The sequence below is a fragment of the Natrix helvetica genome, assembly GCF_964273705.1.
Source record: "Natrix helvetica genome assembly, chromosome: Z".
Lineage (NCBI taxonomy): Eukaryota > Metazoa > Chordata > Lepidosauria > Squamata > Natricidae > Natrix > Natrix helvetica.
The window spans coordinates 71,744,653-71,771,348 of NC_138554.1; the positions used below are offsets into that span (position 1 = coordinate 71,744,653).

The window sequence follows — 26,696 nt, forward strand, 5'->3', positions numbered from 1 at the left end:
GGGCGAAAAGAGCCTTCCCCCCCCCCGAGGCTCTCCAGAGGCTTCATGAGCTTCCCTGAAGCCTCCAGAGTGCAAAAAACCAGCCCTACGGGCAAACCGGAAGTTCAGGAACACACTTCCTGTTTGCTCGTAGAGTCGTTTTGAGCGCTCCAAAGGGTTCAGGGAAGCCTCTTGAAGGTCCCTGAAGCCTTTGGAGCACTTAAAACAACTTCCGGCTTGCTCAGAGGATCGTTTTGAGCGCTGCAAAGGCTTCAGGGAAGCCTCTTGAAGGTCCCTGAAGCCTTTGAAGCGCTTAAAACGACCCACCAAGCAAACCGGAAGTGGCTTCCGGTTTGCTCGGAGGGTCGTTTTGAGCACTCCAAAGGCTTCAGGGAAGCCTCTTGAAGGTCCCTGAAGCCTCCGGAGGGCTTCCGGGGGGCGGGGGAGGCAGTTTTCCCCCTCCCCATGCTCCTATAAAGCCTCTGGAGCCTGGGGAGGGCAAAAAAAGCATGCAAAAATGGGGGGGTCGCGTCTGTAGTGCGCGCATGCACACTGGGGGGGTCGCGCATTGTATTATTGGTGCAGCACGCCTGTACACGATCCCCCCTGCACTCCCCCCACTTATGGCATGCAAGCCAAAAAAGGTTCGCCATCGCTGATCCAGAGGAATCAATTGTTCTTCTGGAGATGGAAAAAGCGTCCTTCTTCTTAAGATTCTAAAACATTGTAGAAGATAAAGGGGACGATCTGGGCAAGACCATGGGAGAAGTACTAGCAGAGGTATTACAGAGGGATAAACGAGATATGCAGAGAAATATAGACACAGTATATACAGTGCATACAAATTATGCAGGCAGACAGAGTTTACCAAAAGAAGTCCTTGTGAGATTCACCAAAGGGCAATAAGAGATGAAGTATACAAGAAAATGAGGGAGGAAACAATAACATATAAAGGAAAGTAAATACAAACACTGAAACAAATACCGAGGAAAGTGAGGAACCAAAGGCGACAGTACCAGTTTTTAACTTTGCAATTAATTAGATACAAGGTGATGTTCTGTTGCCTAGTACCAGAAGGCATCCTGATTTCCTGGCAGAAGAAAAAAATTAAAATAGATTCTATCGAGAAAGCACAAGAGTTCTTCAAACACCACTTTACAATTGAAGAAGAGAAAGAGAGCAGAGAAGCAGCTGAAAGTAGGACTCAAGAGCAATATCAAACGGAGAACAAAGTGGAATAAAAAGGAAACAGGAAACAGGAAACAGGAAAAAGAACAAATAGAAAGAGAAGGTACCAGAGGGAAAATACAGAGAGAGAGAAGGAACACAAGGAAAAAAGATGGAGGAGCAAATTAAGATGGCCTGCAAAAACATAAACAGACTAAACTCTCCAAAGAACCCAAATATTACCAAATTACAAAGATTGGATATGGATATCGTACTTTTGCAGAAAATAGATATTAAGAAAGAGTATAGCAAATTTATTAGAAAAACTAAAGTGAGGGAAAATTTATTCATCATTAAGACAACAAAAAAGAAGAATAGCAATATACATCAAGACTAAAATCAAAAGAAATATATATGAGGAGGGAAGAATCTTAATGATTGAGATTAAAATGGAACAAAAACAAATACTTCTTATCACAATATATGCACCAAACAACAACCAAATGAGTTCTATAGAAAAGTACACAATAAAATAGTTTAATTGGAATGTGAAAACATATGCTTAATTGGAGATTTCATGGAAATTTTAAAAGGCTATAAAAGCAACATGAAGAATAAGACAAAGAAAAGAACTCTGCCAAACTCATTTTCTGAAATAACGTAAGAATTGAGTCTATAAGACACCTGGAGAGAGATAAACAAGGAAAAGAACCAATACACATTCTATTCAAACATAATTCATTGTCTATGATTGATATGGCATGGATGACCCCAGGACATTAAAGAGACCAAAGAAATAGAAATAATGAGCAACACTTGGGCAGATCTTAACCCTATAAAAATAATATGGAAGGGTGAGAAGAAAAAAAGGAGATGGACAATGAACCAAGAAATACTGACGGATAAAGAATATACAGAAATGATTGAAACGGAAATGAAATTATTTTTAAGATAAATACAAAACAAGGTACTTCACTCCAAAATCAGTGGGATACAATAAAAGCATATATACGAGGGCTCACCATAGCTTATACAATAAAAAGAAATAAAAAAGGAAACAAAACCAAAATGTGTTGCAAGGAAGAACTCAAAAAATTACAATTAGATTTACAGTGCAAACCCCAAAATAACAAGATAAAAGAAAAAAGGAACTTAGTAAAATGTAAATTGAATTTGACTATAGAAGATAAAATGGCACAAAATGGCAAAATGGCAAAACCAGAGAAGAAAAAAAGTAAATACAACATTTTTTTCAAAATCTATACTGCCAAGAACACAGAAGACAAAGTTAACCAATATTTGGATAAGATGAATTTAATTAAAATTGCAGAAGTAAAACGGGAGAGATTAAATGAACCAATAACTATGATAAAACCAGTGGAGGCAAGAAGGAAGCAAGAGAATAACAAAACGCTAGGACCAGAGGAACTCCCTGTGGAGTTATATAAAGTGGTACAGGAACCATTAGATGTGTTAATGCTAGAAGTATTTAACGAGGCACTTGCAGAAGTGAAAATACCAAATTCATGGACAGAAGTACTTATCACATTTATCCCAAAAGAAGATACAGACCCACAAGATATCAAAAATTAGACTCTTCTCATTGTTGAACACAGACTACAAAATATTCACAACTATAATTTCAGAGAGTCAAAAAGGTCTTAAATGAGTATATTCACCCAGATCAAAATGGATTTCTACCAAGAAGACAAATAAAGTATAATATGAGAACTATTATAAACACAATATTATGAAGGCCACCCAGGAAAGCAAGCTGCATTAATTTTTTTGAATACCCAAAAGGCTTGCGATAATTTAAATTGGAGGTTTATTATTGTACAATTGGATATTATGAATTTTGGGGAAACATTCGTGAAGATGGTGGAAAAAATATACACAACCCAAACAGCCAAAGTAATAATAAAAGGTGATACAACTGAAAAATGTAATATTACAGAGGGGGTGAGGCAAGGTTGTCCATTATCACCTTTATTATTCATCTTGACATTGGAAGTATTGTTAAAAATCAGGCAACCAGGAAATAAAGGGCCTGAAAATAAGAAAAGAAGAATACAAAGTCCAGGCATTTGTGGACAACTTAGTATTTATCTTGGAACAACCGTTAGAGGCAGGACCTGACTTGGTGCAACAAATAGAAAAATATGGGAATGTAGCAGGACTTAAAGTCAATAAAACTAAAACAAAGGCAATAACGAAAAAGTTTACTAAAAACAGGAAAGAGAATTGGAAGAAACAATGGGCATACAAGTGACTAAAAAAGTAAAATACCTGAGAATTTGCTTATCGGCTAGATGTTCTTCAATCAAAGAAGACAATTATAATAAATTAATGCAACAGATAAAAAAGGATTTGGAAACATAGAAAAAAAAATACAATTATCCCTTATTGGAAGGATAGCATCCATTAAAATGAACATTCTACCAAGAATATTGTTCCTTTTCCAAGTAGTACCAATAAATTTAGGGAAAGACTTTTTCAAAGACTTAAATAAAGTAATAATGAAATACATTGGGCTGGGGAAAATTGGGAGACATACTACCAGATTGGGAGACATATTACCAGGCAAAGGCACTTACATGGATTAGATTGGATAGAGCTAAAAAATAAAAGGATTTTGATATTAGAAGGCCATGATTTACATAGCATGCATTTATATGGGATGGGAATATTATGAAATATACTCTGACAAACAAATGGCGTTGATGTTCTTAAGACACGCAGAAAGCATTTCACAAGTTGCAATTCATGGTTCACGTTCAACAGCTAGATTGTATGGTGTGTGGTGAGAAATGTATGAATACGATTAAGACTATATATTCCAAACAAATGGCAAAAGTAATAGTGAATGGAGATTCGACAGTTAATTTTAACATAAAAAAAGGCAGAAGACAAGGATGCTGTCCCCATTACTATTTATATCAGCGGTTCTCAAATAGTGGGGCGCGCCCCCCTGGGGGGGCGCGAGGCTCCGTAAAGGGGGGCGCGAAGGCTCCCTTTCCATCTGGGTGCAACGGCGGCGGCGTGGGCGAGGCATAATATATCCCGCCTGGAAGTGGCAGCACTTCGGACTGTGGATTTTCATTGGAGCCGCAGGCTGGAGCTGTGCAAGAAGCCTGCTCGGGCGGGGGTGGGAGGGAGGGAAGCATGGCTGTCCCAGGCTTCCCTCCCTCCCCCCCCCCCCAGCCCAAGCAGACTTTTTGCACAGCTCCAGCCCGCGGCTCTGATGAGTCTCTGAGCAGTCCCCAGCGCTGCCACTTCAAGCCGGGATATATTCTGCCATGCCCTCGGCAGCGTCTTTATGCAGGTAGCTTGCCTCCCCGCCAGCAGCTCCACCGCCAGGATTCCGTCTGGAAGCGGAAGCGCAACAGTCGCTGTTGGGGAAGGGACAAAGGGGCGGCGGTCGCCCGATCTTGCCACCGCCACCCCTTCGCCCCTGGTGTGCTGCTGCTTCCAGCTGGGATGCTGGAGGAGCTGCTGGCAGGGAGGGAGGGAAGAAAGGGAGGAGGGAGTAAGGATAGACAAGCAAGAGGGAAAGAGGAAAGAAGGCAAGCAGAAGGAAGGAGGGAAGAATGGAACTGGAAGGGAGTCAGGGAAGGAGGGAGGGAGAAAGGAAGGATAGGAGGATAGGGAAAGAGGAAAGAAGGCAGGCAGGCAGGGGGAAAGAGGAAGGAGGGAACTGGAAGGGAGGCAGGAAGGAAGGGAAGGAGGAAGGGAGGGTGGAAGGAAGGAAGGATAGACAAGCAAGAGGGAAAGAGGAAAGAAGGCAAGCAGGCAGGAAGGAGGCAGAAGGAAGAAGGGAAGAATGGAACTGGAAGGGAGGCAAGGAAGGAGGGAGGGAGAAAGGAAGGATAGGAGGATAGGGAAAGAGGAAAGAAGGCAGGCAGGCAGGGGGAAAGAGGAAGGAGGGAACTGGAAGGGAGGCAGGAAGGAAGGGAAGGAGGAAGGGAGGGTGGAAGGAAGGATAGACAAGTAAGAGGGAAAGAGGAAAGAAAGCATGTGACTACGGTGGGAGACGAGGAAAGACCGGTGTGCTATGTTATGCAGAGGTGTACTTATAACAATTTTATAGACAAATTATACTATTTACAGTCGCGCGGGGGGGGGGGGCGCGAAATGTTTTCTTCTTCCTAGGGGGGGCATGACAGAAAATAATTGAGAAGCACTGATTTATATTAACATTGGAAGTATTAAACAGGAGTATAAGACAGGGCCCAGACATAAAAAGCCTGGAAATAAAAAGAGAAAAATATAAATTACAAGGGTTTGAAGATGACCTGGTATTTATTTTAGAAGAACGTTTGGAATCCGGACCTAAATTAATGGGGAAAATTGAGAAATATGGAGAAGTAGCTGGGTTGAGAATAAACAAAGAAAAAATGAAAATACTAGCTAAAAACCTTACAGATAAGCAGAAAAATGAACTGACAAAGAAAATAAACGTTCAGGTAGTTAAGAAAATGAAATATTTGGGAATTTATGTAATAGCTAGATGTGCAACACTTAAAGAAGATAATCACATGAAAGAAATAAAAGTAGCCAAGAGACAGAAGAGACTCAGGGACAGAGAGTGTGTGCGAGAGATACACACATACACACATAGACAGACATAGAGAAAGGGAAGGAGATTGGCTGACGAACGAGTGTCTTTGGGGAAGGTGTTGTCCGAGCCTGACCCCTGGGTGGGCGTGCAAGGTTCAGCAAGGCCAGCTCCCTTTTCCCGCTGCCCTAAATCTTTTAAAGCCGTAGCTGGGCACTGCTGGCCCATCCCCCTTTCCGCTGGCCCATCCCTACTCCTGAATTCCATTCCTACCCCACCAGCCCTTGTGTTAGTGAGGCCGATGTCGGTCCTGGCTGGGCCAGGCCAGTGTCTCTGGATGGAGAGGGGGCTGCATGTCTCCCCAAGACACCGAGGCACGCCCAGCACAAACAATGGCTAGAACAAGCTCCACAAAAGTGAGGCACCGGAGAATCAACCCTGGCCACTTCTCCATCCCCGCCATCGCCCTTACCTTTTCAGGCGAGGTGAGGGAGGGGCGGGGTTAGTCAATGATGGGACAGGGAGCTGGAGCAGAGGGTCCAAAGTGCCACAGGTGGCTCCAGAGCCACAGGTTGCCAACTCCCAAGTTAACATTAAAGATAAAGGATAAAGAAGATGCAGAATATTTTTAACATGGGATTTGTTTTACCAATGGTTAGACAATAAAGGTAGAAATTAGAAGTTAGAAGAATACCACTATATACAAGTAAATATTGTTACTATTATTGATATTATGTATAATTAAATTGACCTAGACAATACACTGTTTATTAAGCACTAATCTATATTTAAAAAAAATGTACAAATGTCACATTTAAAAAATGTCACAAAAATGAGTCCAATTCATGTTACGATAGTTTTGACTTACAAACCTAATGGGCATACTGCATTAGGACTGTATCTAAAGGACTATACCTGTATTTAGAAGTGTATAGTTTTTACTGTCTCATGTTCTTATTCATTGATAATTTTATTTTTCTTCTGTTAGAAATCAGTAGTGAATTTACTGTATGCTGTCATAAATTAATTTCAAACTGGCTAACAAATATAGCTTGTATATTTGTATATACATCTGTATATGGAGAAAATTCAGGAATAAAATGATTATAGGAACAAATTGGCAATAATTTTATGGCTAAGAAAGCATTTTTTCTTAGTATCAAAATCTTACAGATTGCTGATAATCTGAAAGCAATTCAATAATTACAACTTCTCATGTAATTGAAACAATCTGAGGTCATTTGTACTTATATATTTACTGTATGTTCCTTCTGCTGATTTTTATTTCCTAGCTTCATTAATTCTGCTCATTACTACATGCCTTATGATAGGTAGCAGTGGAGTTTTCAATTTTAATAGGATTTTATTTTACTTATAGAAACATACCTGAGGCCCTGTGATATGCAAGAGTCCGGAAACAGCAGCTGCAACTGAGTCATAACCTGCTTGTTGAAATTTTGGACCAGTCTGACCATAGCCTTAAAAATAAGGGGGGAAGGGAAATGAGAAAATGTAAACATATTAGCAGCAAACTCTGCTGCAACTTAAATAGAAGCAATATGCCATCTCAATTACAAATATTCAGAACTGCAGATGATTTATATGACTCTTCTGGGCTAGGGAGAGTCCTACAATTATCCCACAAGATCAGAGGTGGGTTGCTCCTGGTACACACCGGTCCAGGCGTACCGGTAGCAGAAATCAGCCATACGTTTGTGGACTGGTAGCAGCAGCCTGGTCACGCCCCCCCATACTGGTATGGTCCCCTGGCCTGTCCCTACTTGCTCCACCTGGCCGCCCGGTCATTGCTCGCTCTCTTTCTCAGCTCGCCCATCCGCACCATGCTTGCCCCACCCACCCACTTTCTTTGCCCGCCCAGGTGGCAGGTGTGGCAACAGCACCAGTCTTGGCTGAGAGCTTTCTTTGCCAGCTGGGTGCCGAAAAATTCTCCCTTTTAAAAGCCTCCAGTGATGGAGGGAGGGTTCAAACACATCATCATAAGTGCCACCCACAAGAGAACTAAATAACCCACCTTGAATTCTGTTCACTCTTATCTACCCCCAATTTGCTTTGATTGTTAGTAGTTCAGATTTTTGTAGAGAGCTTAAGCTTGCAGTAAACCTTTACATTGATTTTATATTCATTTAATCTGCATAGACATCTAATTTCCCATGCTTGATAGTTGTCTTACTTTCCAACCCATTTGGAAGTGAATGTTTCACAAATATCCTAATTCAAACCCGCACTTTAACCAACCAACCAACCAACCAGGGATCAGTTTGAAACCAGAAGAAAGAATTGGTGAGTGGCTGCATCCAGGTGGGGGGGGATGTTGGGGGGCTGGGTGGGTAGGAGCTAGGAGATCTCTGAGTGAGCACTGGGCAAACAGGTGGTGGACGACCTCGCTTTCCAGTTGCCGGGGAGTGGCTGTATCCAGCTGGGGGATTGGAGGGGACTGTTGAGCTAGCGTTGGGCAAGCAGATAGGAGGGCCTTGGGGTGGGGGGTGAGCCCAAATTGTGTCCCACGGCGAGCGTCTCTCAGCCGTTGTGTGCAGAGAGAAATCTTGCACAGTAAAGAAATATTTCAAGTGAGTGTGCGGCAAGTAACAGCTTCTTGCATTCTTGGAAAGTTTTTCTTTTCTGTGCAAGCATTTTCCCTGCACACAACAACTGAGAGACACTCACAGTGGGATACAATTTGGGGGTGGCAGATGAGGCAGGGGATGGGTTGAGTCGGACTATGAGATGTGGCAGCTTACTTTACTGGCAGCTTGAAAACCTGTGAGGTTGCTTAGGGAGGGGCAGATGGGCAGCATCCCCCCCCTCCATGGGCACCTGCAGCCTCAGAGCAAGCCTTTGCACAGTAAAGAAAATCTTCTCACATGTGTGAGAAGTTCTTAATTGCCTTTACTATGCATGTTGCTGCTGGCTCCAAGGCTGCAGGTGCCCGGGGAGGGGGGTAATGCTGCCCATCTGCCTGCCGCCTCCAGAAGCAACCTCGGAACTTTTAAAATTCTTCTGGAGAGCTTTTTTCAAAAAAAAACCTCAAAAAGCCACAAGATCTGGAGCGACGGGGTGCTGGGCAACCTGGTTCTGGGGATCTCCCCCCCCAAAAAAAGACCAACTGCCCATCTCTCTGTATCATGCAACCTTTTGGGGGGTTTTCTTTTTAAAAAACACTTCTCCAGATGAGCTTGAAAACCTGCGAGGTTGGCTGGCTGGGCTCATGAACACCGTTTGCAATTTCTTTTCGGATTTCATTGCCGGTTGCAGTTGGATTTCTCCTGACGATGTTTCCTCCGGGGCAACCCAATTGCTTTGGCCGCATTTCGGCGGGCCCTGGGATGGTCAGTAGGCCATGCACCGCCACCATGTGACCTCTCTCCCGGCCTGGAAGGATCGCCAGGATAAAATCAACTGCAGTCTTCAACGGGACACGAAGGAGCAGCCATCCAGCGGAGCCGGGAGCATCCCAAGGTTGGTGGGGTGGCAGGGAGCTTGCGCGGGACTGTAGTCAGCAGGGAGATGTGGCATCTAGACTGCCCTGGGTGCCTGCAATGGGATGCAGCAGCTGCTGGGTGGCTACTCCTTTGTGTCGTGTTGTCAGCTGCAGCTGGCTTTCTCCTGGCGATCCTTTCTCCAGGGCAGCCCCATCACTCTAGCCACATCTCAGCGGGCCCTAGCATGAGCAGCATGCACGCCGCCGCCATGTGACCTCTTTCCCAACCAGGAAGGATTGGCAGGAGAAAACCAACAGCAGCTGGCAACGGGATGCAAAGGAGCAGCCGTCGAGCAGAACGAGAGAGGAAGGAAGGAAGAAAGGGAGAGAGAGAAAAAGAGAAAGAAAGAGAAAGAGAGAGAAAGAGAGGAAGGAAGGAAGGAAGGAAGGGAGAGAAAAAAGAGAAAGAGAAAGAGAGAGAAAGAGAAGAAGGAAGGAAGGAAGGAAGGAAGGAAGGAAGGAAGGAAGGAAGGAAGGAAGGGAGAGAAAAAAGAGAAAGAGAAAGAGAGAAAGAAAGAAAAAGGTAGGGAGGGAGGGAGAGAGAAAAAAGATAGTGACAAAGAGAAAGAGAGAAAGAGAAGGAAGGAAAGAGAAAGAAAGTGGGAGAGAGAGACACAAGAAAGAAAGAGAAAGAAGAAAGAAAGAAGAAAGAAGAAAGAAAGGAAAGAAAAAGAGAACTTATGACTACAATTGAGCGCAAAATTTTGGTTGCTAAGCAAGAGTGTTGTTAAGTGAGTTTCCCCACATTTTACAAGTTGGCCACACCTACTTGGTCACATGACCACTAAGCAATACCCTCAAAATAGGTCACGCCGACAAAATAGGTAGTAAAAAAGTTTGAAACCCACCCCTGCACAAGATCCTCCATACAACAATAGTCTACAAGTAGCTTCAGGAGCTATGCTTTGAAGCAGCTGATGAGCCAACAGCTTCGGGGGCAGGGCTGCAATCGCTACATCATTGGAAAAATAGCCGCTTTGGAATTTATTTCTCCAACATACAATAAGTTGTGCCTTTTATTTCTTAGATCAATTTATGAGACTATTATCTTTACTGGCTAAGAGATTAAGTCCTTCTTTCATCATAGCCTGCTACTCTTTTTTGAAGTCTGTGCCATTTTTGAGATTTCTTTATTGTCAAGGGAAAAGGAAAAAGATTACTAGAAGTGTGGAATATTTTTTCTTCTTAATTTTGATGGAGTAGTATAAGGACAGAAAGTAGCGATTTGATTTCATTTTCTCTATAATGTGTGGCTCTGAATCCGTTTGTTGTAGATGGTTGAAATGCCCTGATTTTTATAAACTCTGGCAAGAAAAACAATAAATAAATAATTAAATGAAATAGATATATTTGACCACTAGAGGGAGCTATGAAGATGCTTAAACCTAGTTCGAGTTTATTATTAGGTAAGCCTTTGGAAAGACTATAGAAAAACTAATTTTCTAAACCAAATTGGTACTAAAGATATAGATCAGTGATTGCTAACCTTTTTCTAAAGCTGTGTCAAAATTGTACATGTATGTGATATCGCATGCCTGCACGTACCCATTCGCATATGCATGCACGCAGTACTCACCCCACTTGTGCATGCACGCACAACTCCCCCCCCCGCATGCATGGGGGAGGGTTTTTTGCCATCCCCAGGCTCCTGAGGTTTCCTGAAGCATGGGGAGGGCAGAAATGGCCTCTTCCAACCCTCCGGAAGGTTGAAAATCAGGTGGCCAATGCACACCGGAGCTAAGGGCTGCCGTGATGGCAAATATGGCTCTACATGCCATCTGTGGCATGCGTGCCATAGGTTCACTATCACGGATATAGATAATATAAAAAGCAAGATGTGCAATTAGACAAAAGATAAAAAGGACAACTATACAAAGTGGAAAGAGGAGCACATAACTGAGTGGAGCAAGTGGCTAGTTTTAAGTTTATATGTGTTATCATAAAAGAGGACCTGATCTGGGGCATTCACATTGCCGCACTGGTCAAAAGGGCCCAATAGAGATTATATTAGCTGAGATTTCTCAGGAAACAAAGATGGAATGAAAAACTGCTGGTGATCTACTGCTGCATCATAGAAAGTATTTTAACTTACTGCACCTGTGTATGGTTTGCCAATTGCATAATGGCTCCAGAGGGTTAACGTCATTGTCCAGAGGATCATTAGTTGCCTTCTCCCCTCTTGGAAGAGCTTTATAGCTCCTTCTGCCTTAAGTAAGTTCAAAACATTCTTAAAGATCATCTCATCCTGCTCCCCCTTTTTTTGAGCTACTGTATTTTTTGGAGTATAAGACACACCTTTTTTCCTCAAAAAAGAGGCTGAAAATCTGGGTGTGTCTTATACATCGAATACAGCATTTTTTGCCTCCCGACGCCCTGCCCCCTTCACCAATATGGCCATGCACACCCTTATGGAGACTTTCAGAGAGCTCCTGGAAGCTGGGGAGGGCAGAAATGAGCAAAAAATGGGCTGTTTTTTGGCCTCCCCAGCAAGCCTCTATAAGTCTCCATCAGACTATGTATGCAATTTTTTGACAAAAAACAAGCCCGTTTTTTGCAAAAACTGACAATTTTTCGCTTATTTTTGCCTCCCTCCCGGAGCACTCTGCAAGCCCCCCCCCCCCCCCAAGGCTATTCATGCCTTTTTTAAAATTTAAAATTTTGGGGAGGTTTAAACACTTTGTTTTTCCTTTTGGAAAGCTCTTTAACTGATTGGTGAGAATTACATTCACCAAGTGCTGTGCCAGCAGAAACAAAGGTGCTACGGATTGTCAGCAATTTCTTTCTCCAGCACATGGATAAATACACCTGGAAGCATCTACCTACCTACCTACTCTCTCTCTCTCCCTATCTATACTGTATTTCTCTCTCTCTATTTCTCTATTTCCCTCTACCTACCTACCTACCTACCTACCTACCTATTCTCTCTCTTCCTCCCTATCTACTGTATTTTTCTCTATTTCTCTCTCTCTATCCCTCTACCTACCAACCTACCCACTCTCTCTCTCCCTACCTATCTACTGTATTTATCTCTGTCTATTTCTTTCTATCCCTCTACCTACCTACCTACCTACACATTCTCTCCCTACCTACCTACCTGCTGTATTTCTCTCTCTATCTCTATTTCTCTCTCCATCCCTTTATCTACCTACCAATCTACCTACCAACCTACCTAACAGTGACGTGCAGTCAGGGGAGGCAGGGGAGGCACAGCCTCACCACTCTCATTATGAAAAGAAAAAAAATGTAAAAGGGGAAAGGCAAGTGCTTAGGTGAGGTTAGCTAGCTGCTGCCTCACCGAGAATGACTGTGTAACTGTTTTAAAAAGCCTCTTAAAAAGCGCCTTCTACTATGAAGCAGGAGAACTGCATGCCTCATCTAAGCGTTTTTAGGCGTTTTATGATCGCTCGAGCAGAATTAAGCGAGGGTTAAAAGCCTAAAAAATCCAGAGGTAGGTGAGGCACACAGTTCTCCTGCCTCATAGTAGAGGGCGCTCGTTCTTCTTGTGACTCAACTCTTCCCTTTTCCTTCCCTTCTCGCTTGCGATACAGTGACAATAAAGGGGGAGCGCAGAGATGTACCTTCATCTCTTCATTGATTTCCCTTTTTACAGGATGAGCCAGCTTCCGGTTTTTATTTTTTTGTTTGGTGTGTGTGTGTGTGTGTGTGTGTGTGTGTGTGTGTGTGGCGCGCAGGCGTGTGTGTATGTATCTACTTTGGTGGAGATGAAATGGCTACTGGTATTATTTGGGAAAAAGCTTTCGGGGGGGAAGGTTGTGAGAGGAAGGGAGGGAGGACAGGGGTGGCTTTTAGCGTTGATTTGTTTCCCTCTCTTTTCTCTCTCATTCTCCCCCTTCAGCTCCCTTTCATTTCTCTCTCCCTCTCTCCCTTCTCTCTCTAATTTGTTCCCCTCTCTTTTTCCTCTCTCCCATTCTCTCCTTCCAGCTCTCTTTCATTTCTCTCTCCCTCTCCCCCTTCTCTCTCTAATTTGTTTCCCTCTCTTTTTCCTCTCTCCTTCCAGCTCTTTCATTTCTCTCTATCTATCTCTCTTTCTCCCCTTTTCTCTTTCATCTCTTTCTTGCACATGCAAGCAAAATATCCCAGGATCATGGTGGCGGGGACAGCAACTCCTTCCGCTGCACTGTGGAGAAGAGCCACGCTGTGCAGGAGACTCCACAGCGCTAGACTCAGGTCAGCGCGAGCCGTGGTCCCCTTCATGTTGCCTCAGGAAGAAAGGGAATGGGACAGTGGCTGGCGCTGACCTGAGTCTATCCCTCTATCTACCTGCCTACTTTTTAAAAAAACCTTGGTGTGCGTCTTATACTCCGGGGCGTCTTATACTCCGAAAAATATGGTATTACCCTTTGGCAGATAGTACAGGATAATAAAAACAAGGACGAATAGGCAGAAAAACAGCTTCTATCTCAGGGAAGTAACTATATTGAATTCTATGGTATAGTGCAATATTAATGCAATATCAGGTTTTCAGTTATATAGCATGTTAATGACAATTGGCTTACCTGAATGGTCGTTCTCTAGGCGCTGCGGGAATGTCCAAGCACAGGTTAACTTCAGCTTGCTGCCCAAGGACTGAGTTCAAATTTCTTGTAGCTCCGCCTCTGTTCCCCTCAGAGGCTCAGTTTTAAAAAACAAAGAGAAGTCCTGGAGACCTGGCAATGGCGATGATCCATGTCCCAAATGATGGAAAGGACCCCGCGGCCACCTTCAGGGTGGGGTTGGACACTCCCGCAGCGCCTAGAGAATGACCATTCAGGTAAGCCAACGGTCATTCTCCTAGGCGCTGCTTGGAGTGTCCAAGCACGGGACATGCCAAAGCTACGTAGTCCCAGGGAGGGAAGAATTGTGCAAGGCCACGGGGCTCGAGACAACCCTTTGTAGAACTCTCCTCCCAAATGCAGCCTCAGCCGAGGCAAAAACATCAAGTCTGTAATTTTTGATGAATGGAGAAGGCCTTGACCACGTAGGGGCTGGCATAGCTCCTCAATGGGCGCTTGAGTGGCCCATGCAGCCGATGTTGCGGCGCTCCTTGTTGAGTGAGCTGTGATGCGAGGAGGGGCCGGTCTGCCTTGCTGCTCGTAAGCCAGCTGGATACACGCCCTTATCCAGCGCCCGACGATGGAAGAGGTAACCTTCCTACCCATGGTTGCGGGTTGAAATGATACAAAGAGTGCCTCCGTCTTGCAGAAGGGGGCTGTTCGTTTCATGTAGATCCGCAGAGCACGCCGCACATCCAGCTTATGCTACCTGTGCTCCCTGGGATGTCTGGGACGCAGGCAAAAGTCCGGAAGGACGACCTCTTGAGATCTGTGGAACACGCTGTTGACTTTTGGCACAAAGGCCGGGTTCAGCCGAAGGACCACTCTGTCGGAGTGAATGATACAAAGGTTGTCTCTGACCGAGAGAGTGGCCAACTCGGAGATTCTATGTGCCGAAGTTATGGCAATAAGGAAGGCCATCTTTAGCGTCAGGTGGCGCAACCCCACCGTTCGAAGAGGCTCGAAGGGGACCCCGGACAGGGAACGTAACACCACTGACAAGTCCCAAGTCGGATATCTGTGGACAGTGGGAGGGGATAGGTTGGTGGCACCTTTAAGGAAGCTATGCACCTGCGGGTGTTTGCTGAGCGGCAGCAGAGAGTCTGTGGATAGAATAGTAGCCAAGGCGGCTGTTTGACGCTTGAGGTGTTGGGCGCTAGGCCCTTGTCAAAGCCCTCCTGCAAAAAGTCCAGGATCTGAGGGATGGTGGCAGATGTAGGGATGACTTGATGCTGAAGGCACCAGCAAGAAATGGACGACCAGGTTGCCTCGTAGATTCTGACCGTAGACGGGCGCCTGGATGCCTGGATGGTACGGATGACCTTCTCAGAAAAGGCACTGAGTCTCAGGATGTCCCCCTCAAGTGCCACACGGCAAGTTGCAGCCACTGGGGCTCTGGATGTTGAACAGCCCCCTGGCTGAGGGAGATCTGCGCCTGAGGAATGCGCCAGTGGTGAGACACAGACAGGCTGACAAGGTCGGCGAACCAGGGTCTCCTTGGCCAATGAGGAGCTACCAGCAACACCTCTGCCCCCTCTGCCAGAATCTTCCTGATGACCAGAGGGATTAGAGGAAGGGGTGGGAAGGCATATAGCAGACCCGGAGGCCAGCAAGACCGAAGGGCATCTGTGCCTTCTGGCCCCGGGCACTGGAATCTTGTGAAGTACCTGGGGAGTTGGGCATTGGTCGGGGATGCGAAGAGGTCGACTTTCGGGAGGCCGAACCTCCGTGACAGCTGACGGAACAGCGCCGGGTAGAGATGCCACTCTGCGTTCTGGATGGTGGTTCTGCTGAGCCAGTCTGCCGGCACGGTGTCCTCTCCCGAGTTGTGGTCCACTCGCAGGGATGCTAGGTGCCTCTCCGCCCACCTTCCCAGAGCCTCCATTTCTGACATCAGGGCAAGGGATCTTGTGCCGCCCTGATGATTGATGTATGCCTTTGTAGCGATATTGTCGGTCAGAATCAACACGTCCTGGTTCCTGACCAGCCGGAGGAAGTGGCGTAAGGCTAATCTGGCAGCCCGGAGCTCCAGCCAATTTATGTTGTGGACGAGGCCACTTGGCTCTGAAGATGGGCGCCCCAACCAAAGAGACTGGCGTCTGTTGTTATGACCAGGCACTCCGGCTCCTTGAAGTAACAGCCCTTCAGGAGAGCGTCCGACTGCCACCACCGGAGGGAGGGTAGCACCTTGGGAGGGAGGCAGCAGGAACCACTGGAGTTCTCACGTATGCAGTCATGCCCACGGGACCACCAAGTAAATCTTACTGCATTCTTTAACAAAGTGACAAAATTAGTGGACCAGAGGAATGCCGTCGATATAGTTTACTTGGACTTCAGTAAGGCATTTGATAAGGTAGACCATAACCTACTACTAGATAAAGTAGAAGAATGTGGGTTGGACAGCATCACCACCAGATGGATTCGTAACTGGCTGACCAGCCGCACGCAACGTGTAGTCCTCAATGGAACTGCATCTACATGGAGGGAAGTATGCAGTGGAATACCCCAAGGCTCTGTTTTGGGCCCAGTACTCTTCAACATCTTCATCAATGATTTGGATGAGAGAATAAATGGGGAACTCATCAAATTTGCATCTGACACCAAGTTGGCAGGAATAGCCAACACTTCAGAAAATAAAATGAAATTCAATGGAGAAAAGAATAAGCTTCTTCATTTAGGCAAGAAAAACGAAATGCACAGATACAGTATAGGTGGTACCTTGCACAATATTAGTAACTGTGAGAGGGATCTTGGAGTTCTAGTGGACAACCATTTAAATTTGAGCCAGCAGTGTGCAGCAGCTGCCAAAAAAACCAACACAGTTCTAGGCTATATAAGCAGAGGGATAGACTCAAGATCACATGAAGTGTTAATTCCACTTTATAATGCCTTGGTAAGGCCACCCTTGGAATACTGCATTCAGTTTTGGTTGCCACGATGTAGAAAAGATGTAGAGACTCTAGAAAGAGTGCAGAGAAGAGCAACAAAGATGATTAGGGTACTGGAGACTAAAACTTAGGAAGAACGGTTGCAAGAACTGGGTTTGTCTAGTTTAATGAAAAGAAGGACTAAGGGAGACATGATAGCAGTGTGCAATATCTCAGGGGTTGCCACAAAGAAGAGGGAGTCAAACTATTTTCCAAGGCACCTGAGGGTAGAACAAGAAGCAATGGGTGGAAACTAATCAAGGAGAGAAGCAACTTAGAACTGAGGAGAAACTTCCTGACACTTTGAACAATTAATCAGTGGAACAGCTTGCCTCCAGAAGTTGTGAATGCCCCAACACTGGAAGTCTTTAGGAAGGTGTTGGATAGCCATTTGTCTGAAATGGTATAGGGTTTCCTGCCTAGGCAGAGGGTTGGACTAGAAGACCTCCAAGGTCCCTTCCAACTCTGCTATTGTATTGCATTGTATTAAATATCACATGGAGGCCGTTAGTCACCCATATAATGGCTTAGTTTGAATGCTATCAAATAACAAGCCAAACTGAGGTAGTAAGCACTTTTGAATCACTTATATTGTCAGGGGGAAAAAAAATGCCCTGGGAAATCTGAGATCAATGGACCGTAGCTGATTCCCTTCCGCATATCTTTTGAGATATTGAGAAAAATAAAAGTCTTTAAGTATTCTAATTAATAAACAAACTTTAATACGAAAATAATAAAAGTAAATGAAACAGAAAATAACTAATGGTTACATTTTGATAATGAAAGCTACGTCTGCCAAAGTTGGCTGCCGAACAAAGAAGAGAGGAATTTTGGAATGTGTAACGCGTGCGCAATAAATCACTTTCAGATAACATTTTGTTTTATGACCTGCGCAATAAAGCTTTCTTAGTTTAACTCTTGAATGTCAGTTTAGGCAGTTCAGGCCTAGCAAACTTTTTAACATCGTGACACCCCTTCTTTTGCTAGTCTGGGCTGACATCATCAAATCATCAATTAAGGCACATCTTCTTTCGCAGATACTCGTGTTGATTTGCGGCGAGTGGTTTGTTAAGCATGTCTGCAATCTGATCATGTGTAGAAACATATTGCAATTTAACAAAACCTTGCTTAACTAATTGCTTTGTGTTTTGATAACGAATGTCAATGTGTCTGGACCTAGAACCTGTAAAATGTGACTCAGAAATATAGACAACAGATACATTATCTTCCATCACGGTGATTGGTCGAATCGGAAGTGTCCAGATATCTGTGATCAAAGCATCAAACCACGTTAGAGAATTACAAGCATCTGAAACACAAGCATATTCAGCTTCAGTAGATGAACATGAAACAAAACTCTGTTTTCTCACTTGCCAGTAAACAGGACAACCATTTAGGAACATCATGTAACCAGAAGTGCTTTTGCGTGACTTCTTGTCGCTCGCCCAGTCGGAATCAGAAAAACAAATCAACTTTGGTTGATCAGTGTGTGTTGGTTCTAGCAATAACTTCATGTGTTTAGTGTGTTTTAGGTATTTCAACAACTTCTTAATGCATGACCAATGAAATTGTGTTGCCTTACCTACGTGTCGTGATAAAAGATTAACACTAAGTGCGATGTCAGGTCTGGTCCAACTACTAATGTATAATAGTGAACCAATGACTGAACGATAAAGTGTTTGATCCTCGAACTCAGGACTTGGTTCATGTGTTAAGTTGTGAAAATCTGTTTGCATGGGTGTCTTTGTTGTGCTAGCATCTTTCATGTTGCAATGATGTAGAATGTGGTCAATTTTCTCCTCTTGTGAAAGACTAAACCCCTTCTGTGTCTTTTCAATTTGAACACCTAAATAAGTGCTAATGTGTCCTAAAGATTTTAGTGTGAAGTATCTCTGCAAACTTTTGGCAAAAATCTCACTCATTTTCTTATTTGGACCAATATAAACAATATCATCAACATAAACAAGAATTATCTCATATGCATTGTTAGATCTTTTTGTGAACACGCATTCATCAGTTTCGGACTTAATAAAGCCCATTGAATTTAGTTTGTCAGTAAGACATAAATACCACATTAAACCTGACTGTTTCAGACCATAAAGACTTTTGTTCAGGAACCAGGTATCCCCTTCTTGCTTTCGGAATCCTGGAGGGCTTCTCACATAGATCTCTTCATCTAGGTCTGCATGTAGATAAGCTGTGTCCACATCAAATTGAAAAACTTCTAAACCAAGAATAGTTGCAGTGGTTAAAGCAATTTTTACACTTTCAGTTCTGACTGTTGGTGAGTAAGTGTTTGTGTAGTCCTCAGGATAACGTTGAGCGAAACCCTGAGCTACCAGTCTGGCTTTGTATAAAGACTCACCATTTGGTTTCTTCTTGATTCTGTAGACCCATCGGGTGCCAATGACTTTCTTATTTGCTGGAGGTTTTGCAGGTGTGAATACATTAAGTTTCTTTAAACTGTCCATTTCATCCTGCATTGCATCATACCATTTGTCTTGTTCTGAATCAGGAAGCTGTTTGATTTGTGTGAATGTCTCAGGAGGAAGAGTAACGTTGCAAATCAAAGGTACTGGTGTTTTTGTCAGTTGCCATGAATAACGTTGTGGAGGGATTCCTTTTGTGGCCCTCTTGGAGCGTCTAGGAACATCAGTCCAGTCTTCTTCTTCTTCATCATCATCATCCTCGTCCTCACGTTCGTCGCTAGCATCAGCATCCGCGGCTTGCGAAGATGGAACATCAGGTTGTGAAGAGCTGGTAGAAGGAACATCTGCCTGCGAATTGTCATCAGGCTGCGTGGCATCTGGAACACCATCTCTAGGAAAATAAACTTCAGGATCATTGGAATGAATCCTGGACCAGCCAATGTCTTCCTCAAAATTAGCAGATTGTGAAATGACAATCACATGTTTAGTATCAATGAATTTGTACCATTTTGAATTATCATCAATAACCATAAATCTCAGTCTCTTTGCTACTGTACCTCCCTTTCTTCTTTGACTTAAGGGAGTGTTCACCATAGCATATGAACCAAAAATGTGGAGGTTCTTGAGATCAGGCTTGTAGCCATACAGCATGTAGAAAGGAGTTTGATTGATTACACTGCTCCAAGTACGGTTGACAATGTAATTTGCATATTTGATTGCTTCACCCCAGTATGCGTTACTGAGATTGGCATCTTCTAGAAGACAACGCATCATGGTTTGTAGAACCCCTTGTCTTCTTTCTACGACTCCGTTATGAGCCGGTGTATATGGAGCAGATGTCTGATGAAGAATTCCATTCTTACGCATCCAGTCCTGGAAACGCTGAGACATGAATTCTGCACCACGGTCACTCTGGATTCTGGCGATGCGAACTTGGTATTGTGTAGAAACAAACGCTGCAAAGTCTTTAAAGATCTGAAAGGTCTCAGATTTCTCTCTCATAGGATATACAAATCCATATCTAGAATGATTATCTACAATTGTTAAAAAATACTTTCTGCCACCAAGTGTTGGTGGGAAAGGACCCACTATGTCAGTGTGTACCAAATCAAAAATGCGTGTTGACAGGCATGTAGCGTGTTTGGGAATTGCAGCCGCCTTGGATTTAGCCTTTTTGCAAACCGCACAATCCAAAAACACCTTACACCCCTTTAGATCCAAACCTTTTGCGAACTCCGGCATCTTTCTAAGAACACGGAAACTGGCATGCCCCAATCTTCGGTGCCACTTATGAATACACCTGGAATGCAAAGGTTTACCAGTTAGTGAATTCTCAACATTAACAGTTTCATGAGGATCCTCAGGCTTGCTCTGAGCAATCTGTTTCTGTTTTCTCTGTTTGTTGGCTTTAGGAGCCTTCGGCACAGTAAAGTTTTCTCTCTCTGGGACAACTCTCTCTGGGTTCACGTTGTGCCTTTTTGGAGTTTGCATACTTGCCTGTGCTTGCCCTTTAGGCTTTGGCTTTAAGTAATAAACACCACCAATCAGCATGGTTTCAGCAACAATATCTCCATCTTTAACTAAGTAACTTGCTTTTTCGAGGTGGTGAACCTGGAACTTTAAATCTCTAGACAAGTGACTTTGACTAAGCAAATTACTGGTTGCTGAAGGTATGTAATAAACATCAGGGATGTGTGTATCGAGTTCTTCAATGTAAACAGTTCCTTTTCCCATGACCTTGCAAGTGTGGTTGGTGAAGGAATACAGTTCTCGATACTCGGGCTCTGGTTCGCCCATCTCTGTGAAAAGTTCCCTTCTGTGGGTAACGTGCACAGCTGCTCCACTATCTAAAGTCCACAAAAGACGTCTGTCGAAGTTTGGATCAGGTTGTGGAACGTTGGTTATGGCCAGTGTCACAAGTGGAGCTTGTGAATCACGCCTTGGACCACGACGACCTTGTCTTCCGCCTCTACCTCTGCCTCTGGAATCTGTTCCTCTGGGCTGGTACGTGGCGGGAGCTGGAACTCGTTGGGAACAATCCCGGGTGTCATGTCCCACACGGTTGCAGGTGTAGCATTTTGGCATCCTTGGAGCGTAGCCTCTTCCTCGGAAGGGACGTCTGGCTGGAGCCTTTGATGCTGGAGGCCGTTGCAGATGTGGTGTAGCTAACCTGATAGCTTCGTCTTCCACTAAAAGTCTGCAAACGTGGTTAACTGTGCGTTGAGCAATAGGCACGTAGTTAATCTTTGCAACAGCATCTTTCCATTCATAATTCAATGAGTTAATGATGATGCTAATCATTTGGATATCATCGATTACATGGCCATTTTGTCTCAATTCACTTCTCATTCTTTTCAGTTTGGTCAAATGTCCACCAATTCGTTCACCAGGTTTCAACTTCGAACCATGGAACTCAGACATGAGCAAACATGAGGATTCAATTGAAATGGGCCTGTAGCAATCTTCCAAAATAGCCCATATTTCTTGGGCAGTTGCATCAGGTGGAAAGATACCTTGGATCTCATTTTCCATTGACATGAGTAAAGTCGTGATTGCTCTGTTTTCGAGGTCTCTTATCGCAGGTGTCCAGGGTTGACGGGGAGGATTAAAAACCATGGAATATGTGCCTTCTCTTCGAAGCAAGAGCGCAATTTCACTGACCCAGGCTTTATAATTCTCTCCTGACTCCTTTAATTTGGACTCACCAGTCAAGGGGGTGACTGTGAATACCTGCTGAGGAACAATTTGTTGCTCTGGTTGCAAATCTGGTTGTTGAACCAGGGGATGCTGGGTTTGCATCATTGGCCTTTGCGTGGCAACATCAAATTGGCTTCCTCGAATTCGCCTTTGGCTTTGCCCTTTTCCATCTAGGGAGGATTCAGCACCGCCAGGGGGTGTTGAAGACTTATCCTTTGGGGGCAAAGTTTGGGCTTCTGTAAAACTCATAGACAGATCTCTAAAAATCTGGTCCAACTGCTTCATCTTTTGCTGTAATAATTTTTCTCCGCCAGCAGATGGCAGTGCAGCTTCACTTTTTGGCTGCCTCACCTTTCTATACGTATGCGGAAGTTCAATGGGCTCAAAGGGACCACGTGACCTCGGTGACGTGTACATGTCTCTTTGTTCTAATTGACCAATGAACTCTGTGGGGTGTGTCTTAGGCTGTTGTTTTGAAGACAAGATGGCGTCCTCAGACATTTTGGGAGTGGGGGAGCTCCTCCTACTTCGCTTTATTTCGTTAAAGCACTCTCTCACCTCCCTAGTATATTTTTCAAACAGCTTTATTTGATCAAGATAGCTTTGCATTTCTTGCTCATCATCTGGGGAGATTTCATAAACTTTGCTTTCTGCGTGGGAGGATTTTTTCTCTGCCGGCAGTTGCCGTTTAGACTTTTGCCGTTCGTTAATTGTATCTTGATAATGAGGAAGATTTACTGACCTCAGTCCGTAGATCTTGCCTTCTGTAACTCCTTCCCCCACATCTGGCTCGGCACCTGAAGAATCTTGCTCCTCTGTGTCTGAGGGAATGGATTCTTTCGAGCGCTTTCCATGTCCGTGTTTTTTTCTTTTCTTTCTCTTCTTTGACATGGCTAATTAGCCTTAGTCGGTTATCTTTAGATAGCATGAAGGGAAAATACAGCCATAAATTGTAGCCATCTCAGCTACAGCCAACCTCTGCTACCAAGTTGTCAGGGGAAAAAAAAATGCCCTGGGAAATCTGAGATCAATGGACCGTGGCTGATTCCCTTCCGCATATCTTTTGAGATGAGAAAAATAAAAGTCTTTAAGTATTCTAATTAATAAACAAACTTTAATACGAAAATAATAAAAGTAAATGAAACAGAAAATAACTAATGGTTACATTTTGATAATGAAAGCTACGTCTGCCAAAGTTGGCTGCCGAACAAAGAAGAGAGGAATTTTGGAATGTGTAACGCGTGCGCAATAAATCACTTTCAGATAACATTTTGTTTTATGACCTGCGCAATAAAGCTTTCTTAGTTTAACTCTTGAATGTCAGTTTAGGCAGTTCAGGCCTAGCAAACTTTTTAACATCGTGACATATATGAGCAATCTAATTTATACGAACAAGGATTCTCCCATTCTAGTAATAGCACTTAGACTTATTTACCACTTCATAGTGCTTTTACAGCCCTCTCTAAGCGGTTTACAGAGTCATCCTATTGCCCCCAACAATCTGGGACCTCATTTTACCCACCTTGGAAGGGTGGAAGGCTGAGTCAACCTTGAGCTGGTGAGATTGAACTGCCGAACTGCAGCTAGCAGGCAGCTGAAATAGCCTGAAGTACTGCACTCTAACCACTTGCCCCCTTGGCTCTTTAATATCATGGGTCCTCAAACTACGGCCTCACCGAAGGAATTAATCTGGCCCCCACAAGACCACGAGATTGCCCACTCACGTCGCCCCTCAGGACTCTGGCCGAGCACAGGATTTACCCTTCAGGAGCCCCGCAGACTGGAACTCAAAGGTAAAACCTTTACTGTTTACTGTTTTGATCTACAGAACGTTTTTCGAGGTGGAGGAGGTGAAAGGAGCCCCAAAACTGGGTGAAAAATGAGCCATTTTTGCCTGGTTTTGGTCTGCAGAATGCTTCTGGAGGTGGAGGGGCTTAAAGGAGGCCAAAAAAACCAGGCAAAACCGGCCTGCTTTTCACCTTCACTTGTTTCCTGAAGATAGGGGGGGGGAGGGAAAGAGAAAGAGGGGAGAGAGAGAGAGAGAGAGAGAGAGAGAGAGAGAGAGAGAGAGATGGAGGGAGACACAGAGAGATTTCTCAAGCTCATTGGGGCTGAGAAGAATTGCTGCAAAACTGAATTTCCTGAAGTGGACCACTACACTCCTAAACTGAAAAAATGATCTAGAAAAAAAAAGGCATGGACTGTTAAATTGGCCATGCCCACCAAGTCACATGACCACCTAGCCACACCCACACAGCCAGTCTACCCTTCCCAACAGATTGAGGGACTGTAAATTGGCTCCGTTTAAAAAGGTTGAGGACCCCTGCTCTATAGCATCAGTCCTAAAGAAAGTCTTTAATATTCCCATGAAACAAGATGCTAAATATCTAAAAATATCATATTATAACAATATGAACAATTTGTTATAATATGAATTTGGTCTAAGACCATACTTTAAAAATAGTTTATAGTTTAAAATGTATTTATATTTCCCTGTTCTTACCTGCATTTGACATTCTGGGAATAATGAATGGAGTATCACCTCACTTTTCATAACAAGAATGAAAAATAAAAGGAGCATATAAAATACCAAAGAAAATAAAGCTAATGACAGAATATGGTACCACTGAAGTTAAAATACCTGTTATTGAGCAGTAAATAATATGAGGAGCAACTTTGTTGATGTCATCATAACCCAGACCCATTCCAGCCAGTTTTCCAGGGATATAGTTTTCCACAAGGACATCACAGACAGCTGCTAGCTAAAATTTAAATGGAAAAGAATCAGACTCTTAACAAATTTCCAAGCATGCAGCAAGAACAAAAAAAAACACCATAAATATACCATATTTTTCAGAGTATAAGACGCACCATTTCCCCCCTAAAAGAGAGTGGAAATGTTGGTGCGTCTTATACACCATATACAGCATTTTTGGCCTCCAGAAACCCTGCCCATGCATCCTGTTTCTCTTGAGGGATGATCCACATGCAGTTCCCACCAGCTTCCTGAGCTGCAGCTAAAAAGGAACTGCCGCCTGACTTAAGAAAACTCCCACCTGCCACATAGTGAATGTCCTCGACCACTTGAAACAGGCAGGCTTAGCCTCGAGTAAAGGCAGGTTCCCTAAATTGCTGACACAGGATGATTTCCACTTGTGGGAGTGGGAGAGATTGTGCTGTGATTTTAAAGCCCGGAGGGAAGGCAGGGGGCACGGAGGAGGCTGATACACTGTGCTGTGGGTTTTCCGCAACTCTGGATGGGCTCGATCTTTCTAAAGGATAAGGCTTTTAGCGATCTCAAATCCACTTTTCTCTACCCCTCCCATAGCAGGGCAAGACTAAACATCTCTCTTCATGCTTTTCCCCCCTTCCCTCTGATCAGCAGCGATGCAAAACTACTTCACCCAAGGAGCGGCAATTGGTTCGCTTCTTCTCTTCAGCAAGGAGGGAAAGATGCGTGTGGGGTGCTGAAGGGCTATCACTGCCCCACTCAACCAGGAATAGCCCATTGGGCAAGGAGGATTGGGGATCCCTTCCATTTGGATTAATGGTTCTTCACAGCAGCACCTGAGCGGCAAAAAGGAAGCCCAAAGAAAACAACCCGGTTGCCTCCTTGAACAACCGGGCTTGTTCACAGCCCTCTTCGCAACCCCGCTGCCTTAGTCTCATGGCAAAAGCTGGTGCCAGGCTACATTCCGAAGTTTTCTTTCCATCATGCAATTCTTCCACTAGCCAAGATCCCGACGATGCCAATAGTTTTTCTGGAGAGAAAGTGGAGATCTAGCATCCTGAGTAAAGCCTTTGTGGAGAGCAGATTGATCTTCTTCCCTTCCTCCACCCCCTCCATCCGCCCGGATTTGTCATGCAGCAAAGAGATACGGTACCTGGGCACAATAGCAGCAATAGTAATAAGCAGTGCATGACAGATCCAGGCGGATGGCGGGGAGTGGAGGAAGGGAAGAGGGCCAATTTGCTCTCCACCAAGACTTTTCTCAGGATGCTAGATCCTGCCAGGCTGCATTCCGAAGTTTTCCAACACACGGTTCTTCCACTCACCAACATCCCAACTATGCCAATAACTTTTTTCAGAGAGAAAGTGGAGATCTAGCATCCTGTGAAAAGCCTTCATGGAGAGCAGATGGGTCCTCTTCCCTTCCTCCACCCCTCCCTCATCTGCCCGGATCTGTTGCAGTGCTTATTGCTATTGCAGCTACCATATTTCTTTGCTCTTATAGTCTGAAAAATTTAAAAACGGTAATTTAAAAGCTCAGTAAACAAGACAATTTTAGCATATATGTGTTCTATAGAACCCAATTATATAGCTGATATGGCAAGTGCTTTAGAGATGAATTTTGTAGTAAAGTCTTCAAATTGGTCATTGGTTATTATTATTCAGTGAAATATTCAACTGATTTTCAGCAGTAGAAAATGGATCTGAATGAACCACAGAATGATTTAGATAGATCAGAAAGAATCTTGATTTCAACACTAGCGAAAGTTAAAAATCTGTTTGAGAATTATTTCCTTATAATTATCAAATTATTACTGTTGTTGTTGCTGTTGTAGTTGTTCTTATTTGGTTAATCTTTGGTGAGATTCACAGCCTTTGGAGCTGGTTGGTAGCTCAACAGATAATGTCGGAGGATATAAGCTGTTCCAAGTAAGTTGGTTTTTTGTAGAATCAGAATGTTCAAGTCCAATAAATTTAGAATTTCCAAATAGCGAGGTAGCCCTTTAGGTATTGCTCTAAGGGCTCCAATTACAATCGGGACAACATACAATTTCTTTTTCCACATTTGCTCAACTTCAATTGGCAAGTCCTGGTACTTTGTGATTTTTTTCTTGCTGCTTATCTTCAATTCGCGCATCACCAGGTATTGCAATGAA

At 44.0% G+C, this 26,696-nt stretch overlaps 1 protein-coding gene across 5 annotated transcripts in view; it reads right to left on the minus strand.

The window, feature by feature from the left end:
• The window catches only part of SUGCT (succinyl-CoA:glutarate-CoA transferase), a 337,147-nt gene that overhangs the window by 286,747 nt on the left and 23,704 nt on the right, over window positions 1-26,696 (minus strand). For all 5 annotated transcript variants that reach the window (XM_081932604.1, XM_081932608.1, XM_081932606.1 and 2 more), the window contains exons 6-7: window positions 24,451-24,571; window positions 7,091-7,182 (exon numbers count right to left, since the gene is read on the minus strand). In XM_081932604.1, coding sequence (XP_081788730.1) covers window positions 7,091-7,182; window positions 24,451-24,571 — 213 coding nt within the window. The remainder of the gene's footprint in view (window positions 1-7,090; window positions 7,183-24,450; window positions 24,572-26,696) is intronic.